The sequence below is a fragment of the Macrotis lagotis genome, chromosome 1 (assembly GCF_037893015.1).
Source record: "Macrotis lagotis isolate mMagLag1 chromosome 1, bilby.v1.9.chrom.fasta, whole genome shotgun sequence".
In the NCBI taxonomy this organism is placed as follows: Eukaryota; Metazoa; Chordata; class Mammalia; order Peramelemorphia; family Peramelidae; genus Macrotis; species Macrotis lagotis.
This window is the reverse complement of record NC_133658.1, coordinates 457,863,538-457,886,342: the sequence shown is the minus strand read 5'-3', so window position 1 is coordinate 457,886,342 and position 22,805 is coordinate 457,863,538. Positions and strand designations below refer to the sequence as shown.

Genomic DNA, 22,805 nt, shown 5'->3' with positions numbered 1-22,805 from the left:
TATCTGAGGCCAAATTTGAACTCAGGTACTCCTGACTCCAGGGCCAGTGCTCTATCCACTGCACCACCTAGTTGCCCGTGAACAATCATTTAAAAATAGCACAGAGACCACATCATCTTAGTTCATTGAAACTAAATAGAAAGCTAACATTCTTTTTTTAATTTTTTTTAAAGATTTTGACTTTTACAATTTTTCCCCTAATCTTACTTCCTCCCCCCACCTCCCCACAGGAGGCAATTTGTCAGTCTTTACATTGTTTCCATGGTATACATTGATCCAAATTGAATGTGATGAGAAATCACATCATTAAGGAAGAAACATAAAGTATAAGAGATAGCAAGATCAGACAATAAGATATCAGTTTTTTTCCTAAATTAAATGTAATAGTCCTTGGTCTTTGTTTAAACTCCACAGTTGTTTCTCTGGATACAGATGGTATTCTCCATTGCAGAGAGCACCAAATTGTCCCTTATTGTTGCATCAAGTCCATGAAGTTGATCATTGCCCCCATGTTGCTGTTAGGGCATACAATATTTTTCTTGTTCTGTTCATCTCACTCAGCATCAGTTCATGCAAATCCCTCCAGGCTTCTTTGAATTCCCATCCCTCCTGGTTTCTAATAGAATAATAGTGGTTTCATGACATACATATACCACAGTTTGCTAAGCCATTCCCCAACTGAAGGACATTCACTAGATTTCCAATTCTTTGTCACCACAAACAGGGCTGCTATGAATATTTTTGTACAAGTGATGTTTTTACCCTTTTCCATCATCTCTTCAGGGTATAGACTCAGTAGTAGTATTGTTGGATCAAAGGGTGTGCTCATTTTTGTTGCCCTTTGGGCATAGTTCCAAATTGCTCTCCAGAAAGATTGGACGAGTTCACAGCTCCACCAAAATGAAATAGTGTCCCAGATTTCCCACAACCCTTCCAACAATGATCATTATCATTTCTGGTCATATTGGCCAGTCTGAAAGGTGTGAGGTGGTACCTCAGAGAAGCTTTAATTTGTATTTCTCTAATAATTAATGATTTAGAGCAATTTTTCATATGACTATGTATTGTTTTGATCTCATCTATAAATTGCCTTTGCATATCCTTTGACCATTTGTCAATTGGGGAATGGCTTTTAAAATATGACTCAGTTCTCTGTTAGAAATGAGTCCTTTTTCAGAAACATTAATTGTAAAGATTGTGTCCCTTTTCTTCTTGGTTACAGTGGTTTTATCTCTGCAAAAGCTTTTTTAATTTAATGTAATTGAAATCTAGTTTTTTTTTAGTGATTTCTTCCTTAGTCATAAACTGCTTCTCTTTCCATAGATCTGACAGGTAAACTAGTCCTTGATCTTCTAGTTTGCTTATACTATTGTTTTTTATGTCTAAATTCTGTATTTATTTGGATCTTATCTTGCTATAGGGTGTGAGGTGCTGGTCTAAGTTTCTTCCATACTAGGAAGTTAACATTCTTGATAGTACTATTTCTTCTTTTATATGCCATAACACTGAGTATAGTGCTATGCCTACATTGTTCTTCAGTCATTTTAAGTCATGTCTGATTCTTGAGATTTTCTTGGCAAAGATATTGGAGTGGTTTGTCATTTCCTTCTCCAGCTCTTTGTACAGATGAGGAAACTAAAGCAAATAGAATTAAGTGACTCATCCAGGGTCACACAGCTAATATCTGAGGGAGGATATGAATTCGTGTCTTCCTAATGCCAGGTCTGGCACTTGCTTGTGTCACCTAGTTGCTCCAAGTCTATAACAGATAATATTCCTTCATTATTTGAAGTCCTTACATACTATATGTATTACTTCTCTTCTCTACCATCTCTATAAAAGTAAATTACCTCAGTCTTGTACAAGTTTCTATAAATTCATGTTGCTGTTCTAGTTGATTGTAAAATAGAATCAAACTCATAGCTAGACATTTCATCAGTTTCTTTTAAAAATCATCACTGGGAAATATATGGAATATGTAGGAAATATTTATAGTGGGTTTTCTAATGCAATAATTCTTTTTTAAATCAATGGAGCCTGTATTTTTGTTGTTGTTGTTGTTTTTAGTTTTTTTGCAAGGCAAATGGGGTTAAGTGGCTTGCCCAAGGCCACACAGCTAGGTAATTATTAAGTGTCTGAGACCGGATTTGAACCCAGGTACTCCTGACTCCAGGGCTGGTGCTTTATCCACTGCGCCACCTAGCCTCCCCGAGCCTGTATTGTTTTGTATTTCTTGAAGTTCCCACCTTGGTACATTGTTGGGACAAGACCTAAGAGAATGAAGCAGACCATGACTATATCTCCTTTTAGAATGGAAGAGATGATTTAATCTATACCACATTACACTTGAGCAACATTTTAAATTTGTCCTGAAGTGGCTATTTTTTATATTGCTTATGAACTGCTTAATAAATTCAAGAAACATTACTATTTATTATGCATCACTTTTAAGTAGGTTGGTCTATACTACAGAATAGTTTTTTTTTTTTTGCAAGGCAAATGGGGTTAAGTGGCTTGCCCAAGGCCACACACAAGTTACTCTTTAAACACATGGTATACTTCCTCTTGAATATATTCATCAGGTAATGTCAAAATAGAGAAATAAAAGGGACAATACTCTCATACATTGCTTTAAAAATGTTTCAATGATTTAGTGCATCAGCACTGATTCTTACTGGTTCTCACCTTTAAATTTTTATATACTATGAAAATCATCCTGAATCTCAATTATCTGACTAAGGAATCAGATATAATTCTAAAATGTATGTGATTTTATGTTTTAGGAAGTGATGCAGTCTTGCTTTCTGATATATTTCCTCTGTTTTTAATTATATTTTATATGATTTACTAATGTGGAGTAGTGATAGGATTTTGCAAAATGTGAAAATTATATATAGTAAAAGGAAAAATCATATGTAGCTTTGAACTGTACTGGTTATAATTTAAGGTAACAATGGAATTTCATTAAGATTTTTATACCATATCCTTTCAGATATTTTATTCATTTTTATTAATGAACACTAGAAAATGTTTTAATTCATGGTAAAGGTAATGTATATTTGGTTGTTTTTTTTTTGAATGATAGGTCAGATATTCATTCACTAAGTACTTTCAGGGACTTCATTAAGCCTGATCAACTTAAAATAGAATTTGATTCTTAGGGTTGTGTGGTTATCAAAGGGCAGAAATCATCATTAATATTTTCAATATCAGATAATAGGATTTGTGTCCTATTGAGTAATCACAGTAAGTCAAAAAGCAGAAAAATGAGAAGGTGATAATTCCATTTCAAAACATCACATCAAGAGAGTTCTTCTGAAGGAGAAAGAAGAAACAGTTATTTTGCTAAGAAAACAAAGGTTGATTGGTGTTATTCAGATGACTAGTTATCTTCACAGCTCATATTACATTTCTATTGCACACAAAATAAAATGGGAAAATATATTCTAGTATTAAGATTGCTAAACTCCCTTTTTTAGGGTTATTTGGATACAAAGGCACTACCATGCAAAAATATGTTCCTCTTCAAATTCTTCCCCTCATAATGGGTTTCTTTTTCCTAAAAATTAAAAATCAACCTAGTAAGGACCAGGGGTCAAAATGTAAATTATTTGCAGTTAAAACCCTAGATGTTATTACTGTTAAATGATATATACTTTCCTAAATGATTAGCATGCTTGTGGGGCCAGAAGATGTAGAAATGTGTTCATTTTCCCACATTTCCATCTCTTACAATCTATAGTGTATTTAAGTGCAGCTGAATTATTCTCATGTGTAGCAACAAAACTTGTGTTCCCTGCTTGTCAATTCTATTATTTTGCTCCATAAAATTTGATACTTCTTACCTTATTAGGTAAAATTTGATGATCTTACCTTATTAGGAATTCAGGAACATTTTCTTCCTCATTACTAAAGACCTGAACCAAAGCTAAGTATGACTATCATTAAGAGAAAGATGATCAAATCAAATCCTTTAACTTAATGTAAGCTGCAGTTTTTTTTATTAAGATGCACCTGTCAAGCAGTTTTTATAAATTAATGTTCAAATTAGGAAAATATGAATAATTTATTGATCAGTAAATTTTCAAACAAATTTAGGTGAATATACATATAACAATACACCACTATGATATATCTGTAGAATTCTCTAGTCAGCATTTGTGTTTGTGCAATGTTTATAGAAAAGGAATTTTAAAAACCATACTGGAATTCCCTGAGATCTCAGCTGCTGCATTTTCTACTCTACATCTGCAGGTTCTTCTTCCTTAAAGTTTGTGCAATTCCTGCATTCTAGAAAGTAAATATAAACAGGCCCTTAATTGAGAGAATATTGATTCTTTGGCCAGTTGAAGACAGTCAAAGAGAAATTTTTTAAATTACTTTGCATTTGTGAGTTATTGCTAGAGATTATGCTATCTTCACCTCCCCATCTGTGCCATGTGCATAGCACGAGCTTAATAAATGTGTGTTGAATTAAACTGAAAAGACAATTAAAAGTCGTGAGCAAAATGTTGCCTTCACCATTATCAAATACAATTTAAGATTACTATGGGTTCTAGACTTCCTCTCCCCTGCCACTCCAAAGTTAAGTGCTTAATGAAGCACATGAAGTTTTTCAAGTACTAGGGTCCATGAATCTTCAACACATATTTAGTAGCCTGAGAGTTAATGCACCTCCACATATACCCATATTTTTAGGGCCAAATATGATTAGGTGATTCAAATAAGACATTAGAGTCAAGTATTCCTGTCATTCTTTCTTAGGGGAAAAAAAGAGAAGAGAGAAAAGATCCAAAATGCATGTCATACTCCCTTCCCATTCTAAAATGACATATTACAGATCTAAAAGCTTCCAAATTTCTTATATTTTCTTAATTTCAACATTAATTTATTAAAAGCAGTTGGAAATAGCCTTGCATCAGTTTGCTGCTGCTGGTACAAATGCAGTCTCTTGGAACTGTCTTTTAAAGTGCAGTGCAAATAAACTACAACTTACATCAGTGACCCCTGATTCTGAAGTAAAATTACAATTTATTTCAAGGTCACTTAAAAATACATTTTCAGAGTGTCCAAATCATGGAAGGGAAAGGATTTTCCTTCCCTCCCACTTCATGTTTAGTCATTATAGAAATGACACTTTCGAAGACTCTGTCTCCTCTTTTTTTTTTTTTTGAGGCAATTGGAGTTAAATGACTTGCCAAGGGTCACAACACAGTTCAAAAACAGAGTTCAAATCTGAGGTCATATGAGAAAGTCACTGACTTCAGGGACAGTGCTTTATCCACTGTACCACTTAGCTTCCCCCACCTCCTCTTTTGAAAGGTGTAGAAGTTTAATTCTATGAAATATTATTGGTCTACAGTATTATAAACACATGCATCTTGCCACTAATTTTTTGCATCTTAATTCCATACAACCTTGTGTCCCTTAATTTATCCATCATTCAAAAAAATGTGCCAAATTGAACTTATCACATACAAAATAGGTAATAAAGGGCACCTGTTTCAATATTTAAAACCAGTTTGAATTTTTTTTGGAGAAAATTAAAAAGATTCCCACCAACAAAGTCTCTTGTTCCACATGTAGCAGGGGGCTGAACAGGGGAAATTTTGATCAACTGAGCCCTTCCAGTAAAGTTGGACCTGCTCTCTGGTCTCTTGCTGAAGGATGTGCACTTTGTAGAGATAACACAGACACTCCTGATTTGTCCCTGTGGGGGTGGGGGTGCATCAAATATGGCTGAAATCTGAGAATCAAGACGGGTTACCCTCTCTGGTCTCTAAGAAGAGCAAAGCTACAATGGTCCCACCCACCTATTTGAGGCTTTTCTTTTCTGGACCTCTTTGAACACATTTTCTCCCTTGGACTTCCAACAAGGCTAGAGAAGAGGATTATTTTTCTTGTTTTCTTAAGGGAAGGGGGAGGGGAAGAGGGAAAACAGTGGGAGGGAGAGAGTTGGTGCTGAAAATAAAATTGAATTGAAAACAAAAAAGCAAATGATAATGGTGATCAGCTTATGCTTGCATGATGGCTTGAGACAGGACCTGGGGTTCCTCGATGCTTTATGCCTGTTTGCTTCCTTGAGCACAAGCCAGCAACCAGCAATCTTGAGAAGATTCTTCTAGTCTTAGTGGCAGCCTCATGTCGAGAGTTTCAGATTTCCAGATTCAGCCATCAGTTGACTAGAGAGAGAATAGCTTTCCAGAAGAAAAGAAGGCCACTACTTAGATCATCCTGTGGTTGAAGTACTAAACAAGTCAGTGCTCTGGCTGGCCAGGAAATCTGGACTTTCCAAATAGTTCAATTAGTTCAAGTCTGAGGTGAATGTGTGAAATATCTGTCCAGCCATTCAATAAAGGGTCTTTATCTTTTTAGGTGGAGTGAAATTTGCTGAATGAAATGTTGTACATTTTTTGTACTTGTTACTGTATGCCTGTGAGTCTTTTGTATCTTAAGCATTTGTTGGGGCAAAGGAAATAAAACTCTCTTCTATACCATATACACACACACATATATAGACAAATGCCTATACATACAGAGACTACTTTTCCTAAAAGTGTTTTAGAGAAGCCTTAGACATGAGGCATTCCTAAGTTTGTTTCAGAGTTATAGCCTGAGGTGGGAGGCAGAACCAGAGTGAGAGGGATACCTTAGCCCCCTTATGTTATGGTAGGTCCTTCCAGTATGAATCTGGGTCTAGATGAATTTAGAGCCCCTCCCTCTCAGAAGGCCTCCTGGGCATCAGGAAACACCCTGCAAACTTGTCTGTGATGCAGAGGCTTAGTTCCAATTAATTCCAAGTGCTTAATCTCTTTGTGGAGTTGCATATATCTTGGGACTTTTCTGAGTTTGATTTCTTTGGGGATTGTCCTTTTTAGAAGGTTGCTTTAAGTCTGTACCTTCATTTGGAATGTAATATGATTTTTCTTGGATCCTTGGGAGAAATTTTTGAATGTCCTATGCATGTGCAAAATGCTACAGGAAAAATTTCATCAGGACTTTCATCTGGATTGTCTGGTATTAGAGGCATCTATTGATTTTTATTAGTTATCCTCTATGCTAAAAATCCCCATGAGAGGATTTTTAACCCAGAAAATTTAGTTCCTCACCTGAGGATAAAGGTGATTTAAAACTTCAAGCTCCTAATTCCTATTAGAAGACTTGCTTGTGCTTTGGGAAGTGATTTAAGACTAGGTTTTTTCCCCCACTAAGGAGGCATCTTGTTTTTTTTTTTTCTTTTTTCTTTTCTTTTTTTTTTACTTTTGCTGTAGTTAATTGATCATTTTAATTTTGTTCATTCTCAATTGGAATAGGCCTTTTAAACAGTAAAAATAGGTGGTAACAAATGAGAGCTTTTAGAAATGTAGTTTGTATGTTCAGGAATGAGTGTAATCTCCAAATCTGCCAACTGCAGTATATCTGGGTTCTCACAAAAGACTCAATTTGGGATCTAAGAATTGTACTAAATAGAGATGTTAGAAATTTGTGTGGCACTTAGGAGGCATATAACAACTGTGCCATATGAAATCTGCTGAGACTCTTTAGTAGAAGGCTTCAAACAGCCTCCCAGGCTCCCCAGAGAGTTATTCAGAATTGGGAATATGAAAAAATAAACTGAAAGCATCTTAGCTTGATTTACAAGGACAGCAAATATTCAAATAGGGTAAGAATATAGAAAGGAACTGAATTGAGTCCCCCTAGTCTACTTGATAAAATTAAAGGGCATGAATCTGTAGAAAGGTGTATCTCTGATGGAGCTGGACATATGCGCTGGCTTCTTGTGGGGAGAGAGATATATGAATTACTGGGATGACACTGTGATTCTTGATGGAACCCTGTGATTGAGAAGTTGTGCCAAAGGCTAATAAAAGACAGGAGGAATGACCCATTTGTGGTCTATAAGAAAAGTGAGGCAAAAAAGATTTTCCCTAATTATTTTGGGTCTATTATTCTCATAATAACACTCAAAGGCAAAGGCCCTTTGTGGGTTGGCTAGACAAAGATTCACATACATCTCCCTATAATATCTGAGCAATTCACAAAGTCCACATCTTGTGGTCAGCCAGAACATGGCTTTTTTTAGCCCTTAAGCGACAGAATGATCTTTGTCATGGCCTTCTCCTTTGCAAAGTCATTCTCACTCTGGCTAATGCCTGAAATTGGAATTTTGGAATTTTTAACCAAAAAGACTAGAAATATCCACTTCTCAAGATTGTTGGTTGCTGACCTATTCTTGGGAAAGGAAATGGGCTAAAGGCAGAAGTAGGGACTTCAGGTATTAGTTCAGGCTTGCCTAAACAAGTAAAAACCAATTGCCACTGTCTTATGACTCTCAAGAAAGCCACCAAGGCTACTGGGTGAGAGAAGAAAAATACCTTCTCTCTCCTTCCCAGAAGTTTAAAAGAGAGAGGGTGTTGGAAAAATCCCTGAAAACACAAGCCCCAAAGAGGTGGGGCTCTTCTTATAGACCACAGAGTAGGCAAATCCTCCTGACTTGAAGCTACTGAACCCCCATAGTCATAGGGAACAAACAGAAATTTCTCAGTCATCTTAGTAAAGGACACATTCCTCAGCAAGAGTAGATTATAATACATGTCTATCACCACTAAAGGTGCTCTTCTGTTACATGTTCATACGCAGTATACCCTCATCAAGTAGTTGATAAGCATTCAATTGTTCAAGGTTTTCTCTGATCAACCTCTGGCTACACACAAATTGGATGCATAATTTATAATAATACAAGACTATGGGACAGCTACGTGGCACTGGCCACCTGGAGTCAGGAGGACCTGAGTTCAAATTTGACCTCAGACACTCAAGAATTACCTAGCTGTGTGACCTTGGCAAGTCACTTAACCACACTGCCTTACAAAAACAAAAAACAATACAAGACATGGCACTGAGTACTTCATATTACCCATCTCGTAAAGAGAGAAATACCCAAGATCCTAGTCCAACAATAAAATAACTGTGTGGGAGATATCTGAGGCTGATCTGGAACAATAATGGGAAATATGTTCCTATCATAAATAGCCCTGGACAATTTAAGACAGCCCAAAGGATGTTGAGTCCACATAGCAACTATAAACTGTAATAAACAATGTTGGATTTCCTCAAAACAGACTAAAATGTATGGATTCATCCTTGATCAGATGTCTTTGGGGTACTGAGGTATTAGGATACTAGTTTGATCTTCAACAAAGCATGTGTGACTATTTTTCCATTGGAAAGGCAAAAAATCCATGTTAAATTAATCTGAATTATTTACTGAAATTCTTTTTCTACTATACTAATGTTCCACAAAATGATTAGCCTAAAGAACGTTTCTGTCAAATGACAAATTAAGAAAACAAAAACCCATAGAGTCTCATATTGATAAATAATAGAGAATGTTCAAACTAAACCAGTCTAGCCTCTAGAAATGTAGGTTGATTGTGTTAAATATGTTCATTCTTCAGCAAAAATCTACAAACAATACAAAGATATGCCTGTGGAGCTTTGAAGGGAGAAAAGATCCTATAAAGAGGACCCCAGTTTTACTTATTAAAGTAGCTCTATTAAATGGAAGTTAAACAAGGAAGTTAATATGATTTAAAGGCTGTCAGCCCTTTGTCCTCAAAATATCTCTTCCATATCCTACCCTGAGACATTCATTCCTTAAGGTTTAGAAGGCTTTTCAGTCTACATATATCATCAAATAAAATTCAAATTTGAAGGATAATTTTTCATGGGGAATATTGAGAGGTAGTTTAGGAAAAAATTCTTCCATGAGAACAGAATACTTGCTAAGCATTAAAGTGGGGAAGACGGTAGGGTTTGATTATAAATAGGAGGAAGTGAGAGAGTTACAAACTTTGTCTCTTTAACAAATGTGTCCAAGGAGAACCCAATCATACTTTACACTGATCTAATGTGACTTACTTGATTATGTATATGTCTACAACTTTCAGTATGCCATTTTCCTGGATACCACGAAATTCATATAAATCTAATCATTTTGAATTTAATTGTGGCTAGAAATCCCAGTAGGAACTATGTCAATAACTTATCCTTTAATACTCAAAGAATGTATGATTTTATCTCCATCAATTCCTCCCATGCCTTACCAAATGGTCTCTAATGAGCTATTATAATCTACCAAAATTCTTCACTTGGTGAACAACACTCTAATAAAGAGCCACTCTGACACTTTGCTAGACTGGTCTTAAGACAATGGCATATAATCTGTCACTAACCCATATTCAAAGTCTTTCTTGCACTCCTGCTCCACTGCTATATCCTTTGAGAACTCAGAGTTACCTCCACATCACAACAGGACATCAGAGTAACATTTTAGTGAAGGAAGACAATGCCGATCAGTTTTCAGCTTTAAAAAAATTTAGGATTTGACATTTTTATCCAACTTTCTAACTGGGTTGACTGAATTTATACATTGAGTCAAGACTAAAATACTCAGATATTTGACTGAGTATTCTAGTTTGACTGACTAAATGTATACACTAAAGTAAGATGCTCAACAAGAATTTCTTACTAATAACAATGTACAGAATAGTTTTACCTCTGGCTTTTCCTGATTTTGATCCACATTAAGTAAGGTTGGTATTTTAGATGTATCAGTTCTCTTTGGTTCCCTCTTCAGCACCTTTATCTGTTTAACTTTTATAAAGAAACGAAATCATTACTATTTATAATTCCTCCCCTGAATTTTTTGCCTTCTCATGGGTTTCACTACCAAATTCTAAATGCATATAAATACATTATTTTTACGTTCAATTTCTTGGAATATTATTAAGATATTAAAACTTAATTATAAATCCTGGTAGCAGATATGGCAAAGGCAAATTATTTTTCTAGAAAAACAATGTTACCAAATATAAGATACATGATATTCCTTTTTTTAAGTTCTGAGCCAAATTCTTAAATAAGTATTTCAGGGTTGTGTTTCCTAATATAGTATCCATGCATAATATTACTGCTGTTACAGTAACTTTTCACCAGATGTCACTGTTCTTTAAATAAAATAAATACTATATGTAAGGCAGCACATTTCATTCAGAAATTCAATGAATTTTCAGAATTCTTCTTGAAAATATGGGGGCAGCTAGGTGGTGCAGTGGATAGAGCACCGGCCCTGGAGTCAGGAGTACCTGAGTTCAAATCTGGCCTCAGACACTTAATAATTACCTAGTTGTGTGGCCTTGGGCAAAAAAAAAAAAAAAAACCAAAAAAACCCTAAAAAAAAAGAATGTATGAAGTAAATATTGTATATCCTCTACTATGGGAGGGAAACCAAGTCATATGATAAATAAAAACCTAGGTGAAAACCTAGACCAATGTTCTAACAATTCAGGATCTATACCTTGTTATATTCAGCATTAAAAGCAATGATCTAATTAGAATTCCATCTTTTAAAATTTTTCCCAACTCCCTCTTAAATCATGTGATCTATGAGAGACTATTCTAACTTGTATTTAAACATGACAGGATCCCACTAATTAAAAATTCAGATAAGTTTGACTATCTTGGTATTTACATCAAAAGTTAAGTTTTTAATTTTAAAAAAGACTTAAAAATCATGTGTTTTGAATTTGTACAAGCCTAAGCAACAAATTTATACCTTCAATTCCTTTCATTTCCTTAGACTGTACTGTGAAAGGCAGCTCTGGAAAATGTATCTCTTTCTTGTCATTCCTTAAAAGACTCAGTTTCCTTTTGTTCCCATTTGCTATTTGGTCATTTTGAGCTGTTTGCTCATGAAGTGTGCCCCTCTCTGCTTGATTCTAAACAATAACAACAACAAAAATATGTGTATGACAATTCTTAAAATGAAGAGACCCCAAGTTGATCTTCTGTTTCCATATGAGACTGCATGAAAAGCATCTTAAAATATCTGGTTCTTAGTTGTCAAATAAGTCCAAAGAAGACCTTTGATATTTATTGTCATATTTTCTGACTGTGTCAAGAAGACTCAGTCAGGATTGAGGTGAAAAAGAATAAGGGAAAAAAGTTAAAAAGGATACAGGGAAATGCATAGCAATTCCAACTCCAATAGAAATTTTAGAAACTAAGATTTCAGTATATTAAGCATTATTAAGAAAATATATATTTTTAAATATAAAGAACAATTAGGCATAAAAAGTTCTATGTGTATAACTTCAGAAGTCATAAACTACTATTTTTAATTTTTATTTACATTTCCCCTTGTCCAAATCACTTCAGTTCTGAATAGCTTGATTTCCCCATGTGTTGTAAATGAGATACACATTTTATGTGCTTTTTTCTAATTAATTTTTACAGTAACTATTATATGGAATCCAGTTATCAATGATTTTAGTGAGAGGAAACAAAAAAGAGCTTACCTAAAAGTGCTATATATGCACCTTCAAAAAAGTTAAAAAATAGTCACTGTTCCACAAAAATAGAAGAAAAAGAAAAAGAATCAGGTTTCCTGAGTTTTAAAGATATAAAGACTTTCATGAAGTTAAACATTAGTTAAGTCAGGCAAGAAACATTGATTCTGTTGAGTAATTAAATCTCATGGAGAAAATTTAACTTAAAATCAAAAGAAGATTACAAACTGGAATGGGGCCTCAAATGCATCAAATAATGGAAAGAAAGTATAAATGTAGAAAAAGACCAGATTGAAATGACCAGGTCCTTAAACTTACTTGAATAGGGGCTTCATCCTCTTGCTTGTTGTTAGACGTGAATTGTAGAAAAGCGTGTGAGGAAGTCCTTCTATTTTTAGCTTTTTCAGATGGCTTATGACTGAGAAGTGAATATGGAAAGTTGTTAAAACTCCCTGGGGAGGCTGAAACCTCTGTTTCTGTTGCAATCCAGGATAAGCAACATGTGTACAGTCCTCTCTCAGTACCAACACTAATACCAGTCCTTGTTCATTCACACTAAACAAAGTATAAAGCCAAAGCAGAAGACCAAAGGCTTCTGGTCACCATTAGTCTGTTAGTTCTCCTGTCTATGAGGATCCATTGATCCTACTTACTATTTATCTTTGTGTTTGGGATTCTGGCATCTCACTCAGCCTATCACAATACTGACTTCTATTCCACGTAACTAAGTTTTTCTGTCCCTGAAGACTGTTCTTCTGTCCTCAGGCTCTAAATCTGCATTCCTGATAACTTCCCTGACAGACCCCGGTTGTGTCTTCACCACTTCTCCTTGTTTGTGTTCATCTCCTGGTTACTTAGACCTAGTCTATCCAATTATTCTTCTACTACTCCACCTGATCTTTAATGACCATAGTCTCCTTTGATTCTGTTTTCTCTTGGACTTCAAGAATTTATGCACTTGGTCTTAATCTAACTGATCTGGCTACTCTGATCCTCAATCCAATGACCCTCTTATGTTTCTTTAGACTTTTCTTATTCTATAACTGCCAAGAACCAGCAAAACAAATGACAGACACAAAATTGACTCCAAATGTAATTCTTTTCCAACACTATTTGACTATTGAAGAGTAGTTTCAGCTTTCCTTTGATCAGTGGGAACATACATGATTATAAATAAAGAATATTTTCTTTTAGCAGGATCTAGTATTACTAGAATTCACGCATATCATCTTTCACAGTCAAAGCATTTCATTAACACTATTTGTTCTTTTCTCCATTAAAATTCTGTCCTTGATGCTTCATCATGTAACAAAGATACTCCAAGGTCTTAAAGCTTATACAAATTCCAGCAAGTCCTACCAAACCCCAAAGGCTTCAGGAACTGGTCTAATGATGGCCTGTCAGAACACTAATGTAGGACAGCTAGGTGGCGCAGTGGACAGAGCCCTGACCTTGGAGTCAGGAGGACCTGAGTTCAGATTCATTCTCAGACACTTAATAATTACCTGTGTGACCTTGGGAAAGTCACTTAACCCATTGCCTTAAATAAATAAAATTTTTAAGAAAATTCTATCTGAAGCTAAATGGAGTAACTAAATGGAGTAACTCTTCCCTTGTTTGAAAAGATAAAGAATTTTTCAACTGCAGTAACCTTTGAAAATTGTCTAAGTTGGGTGGCTAGGTGGTGCAGTGGACAGAGCACTGGCCCTGGAGTCAGGAGTACCTGAGTTCAAATCCAGCTTCAGACACTTAAAAAGTACCTAGCTGTGTGGCCTTGGGCAAGCCACTTAACCCCATTAGCCTTGCAAAAACCTAAAAAAAAAAACCCAAAACATCTAAGTTATAAAGGAATTTGCATTAGTAAAGGAAATACACACTCCCATATTCTTAAATTAGTATTGATTCTTTCCAATATGCCTAGTAAAGAAAAGGGTAAGTTATGTTTACCATTTACTAATGCCCCATTATTTCTAGTTATTACCCACCTTGTGTTTCTGTGGGTGAAATGTGAGTTAGGATTTGCAGCAGTCAAATTACAGCTATTTGGATTGATAGGTGGCATGGTCATACACCCTCCAGCATAGCCATCTTCCTTCATATTGTTAGAATCAGTGCCGAGATTTGTAGGGCTAAGTGATTCAGTTGTCACAGGTTTATTATCTTGAGAAAGAATGTGAAAAACTTCCAAAGTGTCCTGTTGGCAATGTTCATCTTTGTGGTCTATCTTTTTACTTGTAGAAATGTTTCTTTTTACTCCTTTTATTTTATAAATTCTGACTTTCATCTCCTTGGTCTTTTTGTCTTTGTCTCCATCCTAGAACAGATATATACAAATTCTGAATATCGAAAACATTAGCCAATAGAGTCCTAACTTTCTCCAGTTCTCTGTCTCTCTGTCTCTCTGTCTCTCTGTCTATCAAGAGAGAGAGAGAGAGAGAGAGAGAGATACATATAAATCTGTATTTCCCAGGAAAATAACCATCCAAATACTTGCCTTTCCTATAGTTGCTTTCCAGTCTTTTTTAAAGAGTTCAACTTCTTTAGAATTCTTTTGGGGCTTTATGAATGAATTGACTTTTGCTTCTTGTAGTAACTTAGCTCTCAGTTCTGGTATGAATCTGACAAAAAAAATTCAAATACATTGCAATGACACAAAGCAAATTTATGCACAAAATGCTGTATCTTTATGTTCTATTTGCTCTAATTTATTTTTTCAACTATGTAACAAATACATTTGTGCATGCTACATACATGCTGAATCAAGTCAATAACCATTTATTAAGTGCTCCTATATGCCAGGTACTATGCTAAGCAATGGAAAATCAAAGAACGGCAAAACCAATTTATATTTAATTCATCCATACTGTTTATTAATAAAGATAAGTCTCTCAAAGTCTTTAAAAGTAGGAACTCTATATAGTTGGATTATTTTACAACTTAAAACTAAATACTCCTATTGGCAACAAAGCTCAGGAAATATAAACTATTGGTCTCAAATTATTAAAATTTGAAGGGCAGCTAGGTGGCATAGTGGATAAAGTACTGGCCCTGTCAGAAGGACCTGAGTCCAAATCCAAACTCAGATACTTAATAATTACCTAGTTCCATTGCCTTGCAAAAAAAAAAATCTGCTAAAGAAAGACAGTAAAGCAGAATAGAAAGAGTAATGAACCCAAAGCCTGGAAGACTTGGGTTCAAATTCTACATATGACACTTAATAACTGTATATCTTTGTGCAAGTCATTTTTAATCTCTCTAAATCTTTTTCTCATTTCTATAAAGTGAAAGTATATTGAACAACATGATCTCTAAGATCATCCAGTTATGATAACACACTGAGATCTTTCCTTTCTGTTACCAAATTATAAACTATAAAAGTAGAAATATATTTTGTAAATTACAATTTCTATTTTGCTTAATTATTTTTTAATGGAAAAGTACAATGGGAGAAGTGACAGTTGTTTAATGGAAACTGATATTAAAATAAAATATATCAATAAAAATCTAAAATAAAGTATAAACTTTAACAAAACTAAAAGGAAATATTTTTGTTTTTAAAAATTCTATTAGGCTATTTAGGAAGTAGAACTAAGTTCAGGGGGGAAATAGAGGTATTTTAGAGGTCTGAAGCAGTTTGGTGGTACAGTGGATACTAGGTTTAGAATCAAGAAGTCTCAACTTTATGAATTCAAATCCAGCCTCAGATACTTATGAGGTGTATGATCTTGGGTCACTTAACCCTGCTTGTCTTAGTTCTTCATTTGTAAAATGGATTGAAGAGCAAAATGACAAACTCTTTCAGTATCCTTGCCAAGAAAACCCCAAATGGGCTCAAAAAGAATTCAACATCAACAATAAATGTAGATCTGGAAGACATCAATTATAGAGAGAGAAAAGGAAAGAGAATCTAAGATAGAACTATATCTCTTAAAACTTATCTATATGACTATCCCACATTTTTCTGAGTTGATTAAATTTGAAACTGAGCTCTCTGGTGTCTGAAAATAAATGATTAAATGCTGCAATTATAACTGTAATCTATTTATTTATTTATATTGTACTCTAAAGTGTCCTCACAGCAATTATGTGAGATAGGTATTATAGCTATTATTAGCCCCATTTTTATAAATGAAAGAGTTGAAGCTCCAAGATGTTAAGTGAATTGTTGGTCACACACAAGAGGAATCAGTGGTGGGATTTGAATCAAGATCTTCTTTTCTAAGTCTACTGCTCCATCTGCTAAGTCATATAAAGCATCTCAAATGGTATCAAAATAATTTATTCTTTCAAGACTAATTTTCCCCCATTACTTTTTTAAAATTTATTTTTATTAAAGATGTTATTTGAGTTTTACAATTTTCCCCTGTATCTTACTCCCCCCTCCAAGGAAAGCAATCTGTCAGTCTTTACTTTTTTTCCATGTTATACCTTGATCCAAATTGGGTGTGATGAGAGAGAAATCATATCCTTAAAGAAGAGACTCCCCATTACTTTTTGAAGCACAAGTAATAAACATGAGGCTGTATTTTTTAAAAATTCTACTTAACCATAAAATATTTGAGAGCTCACTTACACTTATGAGGTATATGACCCTGGGTCACTTTACCTTGTTTGTCTTAGTCCCTCATCTGTAAAATGGGCTAGAGAAGGAAATGGCAAACCCTTCTAATATCCTTATCAAGAAAACTCAAAATGGGCTCTCAAGAAGTTGAATACAAATGAAATAACTCAACAACAACAACACATATAGATCAGAAGGACATCAAGTGTAGAGGAAAAGAGAAGAGACTCCAAGATAGAGTCTTATCTCTACCTCTCTTAAAACTTAAACACATGGTTATCCCATATGAAGAATTTCTTAAACAATAAAAATTGTCTCTGCCCTCAAGAAGTTTACAATCTATCTTCTCCAAAACCTTAACACTTACTCTAATCAGCCCTACCCTTCCCAAGGTCCATTCTAACATAAAAGCAACAATATGAAAGGTCCATTCTAACATGAAAGCAACAATAGTTAATAAGAAGTATGTTAACTCTTCTTTCTGTCACTTTGATTTAGGGGAGTAGGAGGAGTGGACTTCAATAGAGTGACTTGCATCTCCTAATTCATTACAATATGTCCTTTGGAACTCCTTTAAATATTATCTTTAAACTTTTCAATCATCATCCTATCCCCTCCTTACTCTTACAAAAACCCAGTACTTTTCCTAGGTACTATATACTTTATACCTCTCTCCACTGGAAGCCACTACTCTTTTATTACATAGATACAGGAGCAGATATATTTACTACTTCTTACTCCTATTACCTCTAAATGATTCTTCCATCACTATTGCTAAATAATCCTTCTTCTTTTGAAGTCCATGCCTTTCCTTCTACTAATGTTTCCATATCCTAGTTGCTTCATATATCTAATCTTCAGGTCACTCTCCCAACTTTTTCCTCAGTACTACCCTCCAGTTTCCTCAATAACTTCAATACCTGATTCAAATTTTTTTGTTGTTATTTCATGATCCTCATGGGATTTAATGTTCATTGTCAACTGGTCTCATAACCTTTTCCTAAATTCCTTTGGTTCCAACTATTGCTCAAACTTCCAAAAGGACAGCTCATTACTCAAGCTGCCTCAAGTCCCCTTCTCTATTATTCAACAGTTCTGAATGCCCTCTTTTCCTCTAGTCACAGAACAAAAGGGATCTTTATTTTTTTTTTAAGGTCTAATCATTCTCCATATAACTCTGGTTCTATTTCCTCAGTTCCTTCACAATATTCTCTAATAGTCATTCCCTCTCTCAGAAATACTTTCAATTTCTTACTCTTCACTGAATCTTTTCTATCTGACTCTGAATGTGCTCATGTCCTATCAACTTCCTTTAACTGATTATTTTATTCATCAGTTATTTTTTTCTATTTTTCTTTTCCCTTTTGTAGTCAAATTTCTCAAAAGAATTTTTTATACCTAATCACTCCATTTCATTCACCAACCAGTTGCTGTTCAACCCCTTGCAATCTGACTTCTCTAACATAATTCCATAGAAATTCCTCTCAAAGGTTTTAATGACTTCCTAATCATCAAATCTAATCTTTTGTAATCTTCATCTTTTTTGATGCCACACTTGACACAGTTCCTTTTTTTTAGGCTTTTGCAAGGCAAATGGGGTTAAGTAGCTTGCCCAAGGCTAGGTAATTATTAAGTGTCTGAGACCAGATTTGAACCCAGGTACTCCTGACTCCAGGGCCAGTGCTTTATCCACTACACCACCTAGTCGCCCCTGACACACTTCCTTTTAGACATTTTTCTTATCACTTAAGTCTGAAACATCATGTTCTAATTATCTTGTTTTCTGTTAATGTATTTGTATTCAGAATTTTCTATTTACAACATGACTATTAAATAATAGAAAAGTCAACCCCAAACAGCCTTTTACAATAAATATACACTCAACTTGAGGGATTTATCCTCAAAATTAATCATGTTTCCTCCACTCCCAATAAGGACAGTTGTTCTTCAAGTGTAGGCAAGGCCACAGGTTTTTAGAAGTAGCTCTTGAAGTATGTCTATTTCAGTCAATGTCTACTAATTCCACTTCAAAAATGAGTTTTGCATATGGTGGAATTTTTGCATCAGTATGACCTTTCTTGCCATAAGCCTTTTCAGGTTCAATCTCCAAACAAGCCTTTTCTCCTTTGCTCATTGTTAAAGAGTGCTTCATCCCATCCTCTGATAACTTTACCCACTCCAACTTTAAAATTTAGGAAGCTTTGCATTCTTTTTCTTCTTAGCATTAGTTTTAACATTTGTTATCAAAAACTGTTATGTTTCTGTGTACCAGCAATGAACAACATCTCCTTTTTTGGGAAAATTAGTTTATCTCCCTTCTTAAGAATAGATTTTGTATATTCTGGTAGACCCTCATCCAAAGATTCTTCAGATTTGACTTCTTTGGATTTCTCTTCATCAAGCTTCACACTTTTCACCTGCTCTGTCACTTTCGCAACACTCAGTACCTTTGAAATGCTTACTTTCAAAAAGGAGTCTGTAGGCTGTGACTAAATGATCCTTGTTTGCTGTCTTGGACACTTTTTATGTTTCCTAGTAACTTGCAGAACTGCAAGAAACAAATCTGAGCTGATGTCCTGCAGAAACTTGATGCCGTCCTTCTTGGGAAGCGTCTCATTGCACAGCTGTTCTGCACTCCACAATCTCTGAGGTCCAGCAGCTGCCATATTCCCTCTTCTGCCCCTCCTAATTATCTCTTAAATGTGAAATCTAATGGCTTTTCTTTCAAACCTCATTCTTCTTGAACCTTCTGTACCTTTGATAATATCAATCACCCTCTTCTCATTGATACTCACTTCTCTCTAGTTTTCATGACAAGGCTTTCTCCTGGTTCTTCTCCTATCTTTTCTCTCTTTTGCTGGATCTTCATGCATATCATGCCCACTACTCGTGGGTGTTCCTCAGTTCTCTGTCTTGGACCCTCTTCTTCTCCCCTTTATACTATTTAATTTGGTTAACTCATTATCTCCTATAGATTCAATCATCACCTCTAAACAAATGACTCTCAGATCTACTTTGTCTGGCCCTAACCTCTCTCCTGACCCTAGTCTTATATCTTCAATGGCCTATTAAACATCTTGAAATGATATTCCACAGACATAGTAAACAATATGAAATTCATTATTCCCCCCACCCCCTATAACCACTAACAACTCAGACTGGCAACCGAGGCTTCAGTCACTCTTAATTCCTTACTGTCTCCTACTCCCCATTAATTGTCAAGTTCTGTCATTTCTACCTTCACAACATTTCTCATATATACCCCTTTTTTCTTCTTTGATACTGCCATCAGCCTGGTGCAGGTCTTCATCACTTCATGCCTAGACTACTGAAGCCTATTGGCCTTCATGACTCAATTTTCTCCCCACTCCAATGTAACCTTCACCGAGCTATCATATTGATTCTCCTAAAATTTCATTCTGACCATATCACCACTTCCTCAATAAATTCAAGTGGCTCTCTATTACATTCAGTATTAAACAGAAAATCTTCTGACTTTAAAAGCCTGGTCTCTTCCTTTTTTTTTAATCTTCTTACTCATAATGCTTTACCATTCAGCAACAGTCTCATTGCTATTCCTTCCACAACCCCACCATCCCCCAGTTTTGAGCATTTTCCTTGGTTGCCCCCCGCCATATACACAAACATCTGGAACACTCTCCTTTCCTTATTTTTGCCTCTTAGTTTCCCTAGTTTTCTTCAAGTCTCACCTTTTGTAAGAAGACTTTTCCAGTCCTCCTCAATCTTAGTGCCTTCTCTATTATGATCTCCCAATTTATCTTGTAGATATCTTAGTTATATGTGGTTGTTTGCATGTTGTCTCCCATTAGACTGTGACCTTGAGAGCAGGGACTGTCTTTTTGCCTTTCTTTTTATCTTTAGCACATAGCACAGTGCCTTGCATGGCTTAATAAATGCTAACTGATACTCTTCCTGTCTCCTTTATTGGCTTCAGGTTCTATTGCCATCCCTTCAGAGTAGGTATGTCCCCATGTTATGGATTTTACCCTTCTCTGTACACTCTTTCCTCTACGATCTCATTTATTTCTACAGATTACATTATCAATTCTGTGCTCGAATTCATATTTCATGCCCTGTCACAGATCCTGAACTCCAGATCCTTATCTTCAAATGTTTATAAGATAAAACAAACTTATAATTGTATCTCCTAAACCTACTTCTCTTTTAAATATTTTTTGGGGAATGGCATCACCATTCATCTAATCTTTCATGTTTGAAACTTTTAGGTCCATTTTTACTTTTCCCTGACCTCTCATGTACAATCAATTACCAAGTGTTGATTCCTTCTCAGAAAGATCTCTCATATCCCAATTTCCCTTTATTCCCATTGTTACTACCCTAAAACAGGCCCTCATTATCACCGGCAGTTTTGCAATATCTTCCTGCCTTCATCCTCTTCACACCCTAATCTATCCTTTCTGTCAGTGCTGGGGGAATATTCCTTCTATATAAGTCTAGTCATGTTCCTTCTCTGTTCGAAAATCTTCAGGAGTTGAAGGGGGAGAAACAAGGTTACCTGATACGAGAGAGAGAGAGAGAGAGAGAGAGAGAGAGAGAGAGAGAGAGAGAGAGAGAGAGAGAGAGAGAGACAATATATAGGGTGCTATTGTATAGCTTACTCTACGTGCTGTAAAAGGACAAGGAAGATAATAACAATATGACGATTTACTTAAAAAATCCTAGAGATTCAACTAAAAATTAACTGAAATGATAACATTAGGAATGTGTCTGGTTATAAAATAAACTACCCCCAAATCATCACCCTTAATGCCATTAACAAAATTCAGTTGGAGGATATAGAGAAGAAAGCTAATTTCTTTTTTTATAAAGATTTTATCTATTTTGAGTTTTACAATTTTTCCTTGGATCTTACTCCCCCCCCCCCCCCCCCGAAGGCAATTTGTCAGTCTTTATATTGTTTCCATGGTATACACTGATCCAAATTGAATGTGATGAAAGAGAAATCATATCCTTAAGGAAGAAGCATAAAGTATAAGAGATAGCAAGATCAGACAATAAGATATCAGGTTTGTTTTTTTTTTTTTATCAATTAAAGGTAATAGTCTTTTGTCTTTTTTCAGACTCCACAGTCCTTTCTCTGGATACAGATGATATTCTCCATTGCAGAGAGGCCCAAATTGTCCCTTATTGTTGCACTGATGGAACTAGCAAGTCCATCAAGGTTGACCATCGCCCCCATGTTGCTGTTAGGGTGTAGTGTTTTTCTGGTTCTGTTGAAAGCTAATTTCAATAACTAATATGTGGAGTCAATTTACCAAGACATATTTTGTACTTAAATAAATAAAAATACAACATTTTAGTCTTTACAAAAATAGAGTAAGACACAGAAAACTGGAGAAAGATTGATTTCCATAATTAGATCTTGCCAACATAAAAAAATAAGAATACTATCTAAATCACCTGACAGATTTAGTATCATGCTGAACTAGTAATATTTGTGAGAACTAGATAAAATAGTGGTAAAATTAATCTGGAAGAACAAAACTTCAAGGACAAAATTTTAAAATTTATGATTAAAGGTTATCTAGCAGTACCAGATCTCAAACTTTATTATTAGTTTGTAATCTTCAAAACTATTTCTTATTGGTTAAAAATTAGAAAAAGTCATCAGTAGGATCACTGATTAAGTGAAAAAGAAAAATATGCTACAAAAACTGGAAAACAGTTTTCTGGCAGAAATTAGCTTTAGGCTAACATTTTACACTATTTACTATATCAGCTATATAAATTAAGAGGAGCAGGAAATGATACACCATTCACAACTATGTATAGCAAAAGAATTATTGACCAATTTTGTTTCAAAAATTTTAAAGTTTTTATACAACAAAGTCAATATTGAATTTGAAGGAAAA

General features: G+C 35.0%; 1 protein-coding gene and 1 pseudogene across 6 annotated transcripts in view; both read right to left on the bottom strand.

The window, feature by feature from the left end:
• Positions 1 to 201: 201 nt before the first annotated feature.
• The window catches only part of CDKL3 (cyclin dependent kinase like 3), an 83,969-nt gene continuing 61,365 nt past the window's right edge, over positions 202 to 22,805 (bottom strand). For 3 of the 6 annotated variants that reach the window (XM_074213570.1, XM_074213571.1, XM_074213572.1), the window contains 6 exons: positions 14,845 to 14,968; positions 14,336 to 14,664; positions 12,669 to 12,768; positions 11,618 to 11,780; positions 10,559 to 10,656; positions 3,329 to 3,559 (listed from right to left, as the gene is read on the bottom strand). In XM_074213570.1, coding sequence (XP_074069671.1) covers positions 3,482 to 3,559; positions 10,559 to 10,656; positions 11,618 to 11,780; positions 12,669 to 12,768; positions 14,336 to 14,664; positions 14,845 to 14,968 — 892 coding nt within the window. In that variant the 3' untranslated portion in view covers positions 3,329 to 3,481. The other 3 variants (XM_074213569.1, XM_074213568.1, XR_012473927.1) reach the window with 3 other exon arrangements.
• Positions 18,884 to 19,589, bottom strand: LOC141519368 (peptidyl-prolyl cis-trans isomerase FKBP3 pseudogene; annotated as a pseudogene).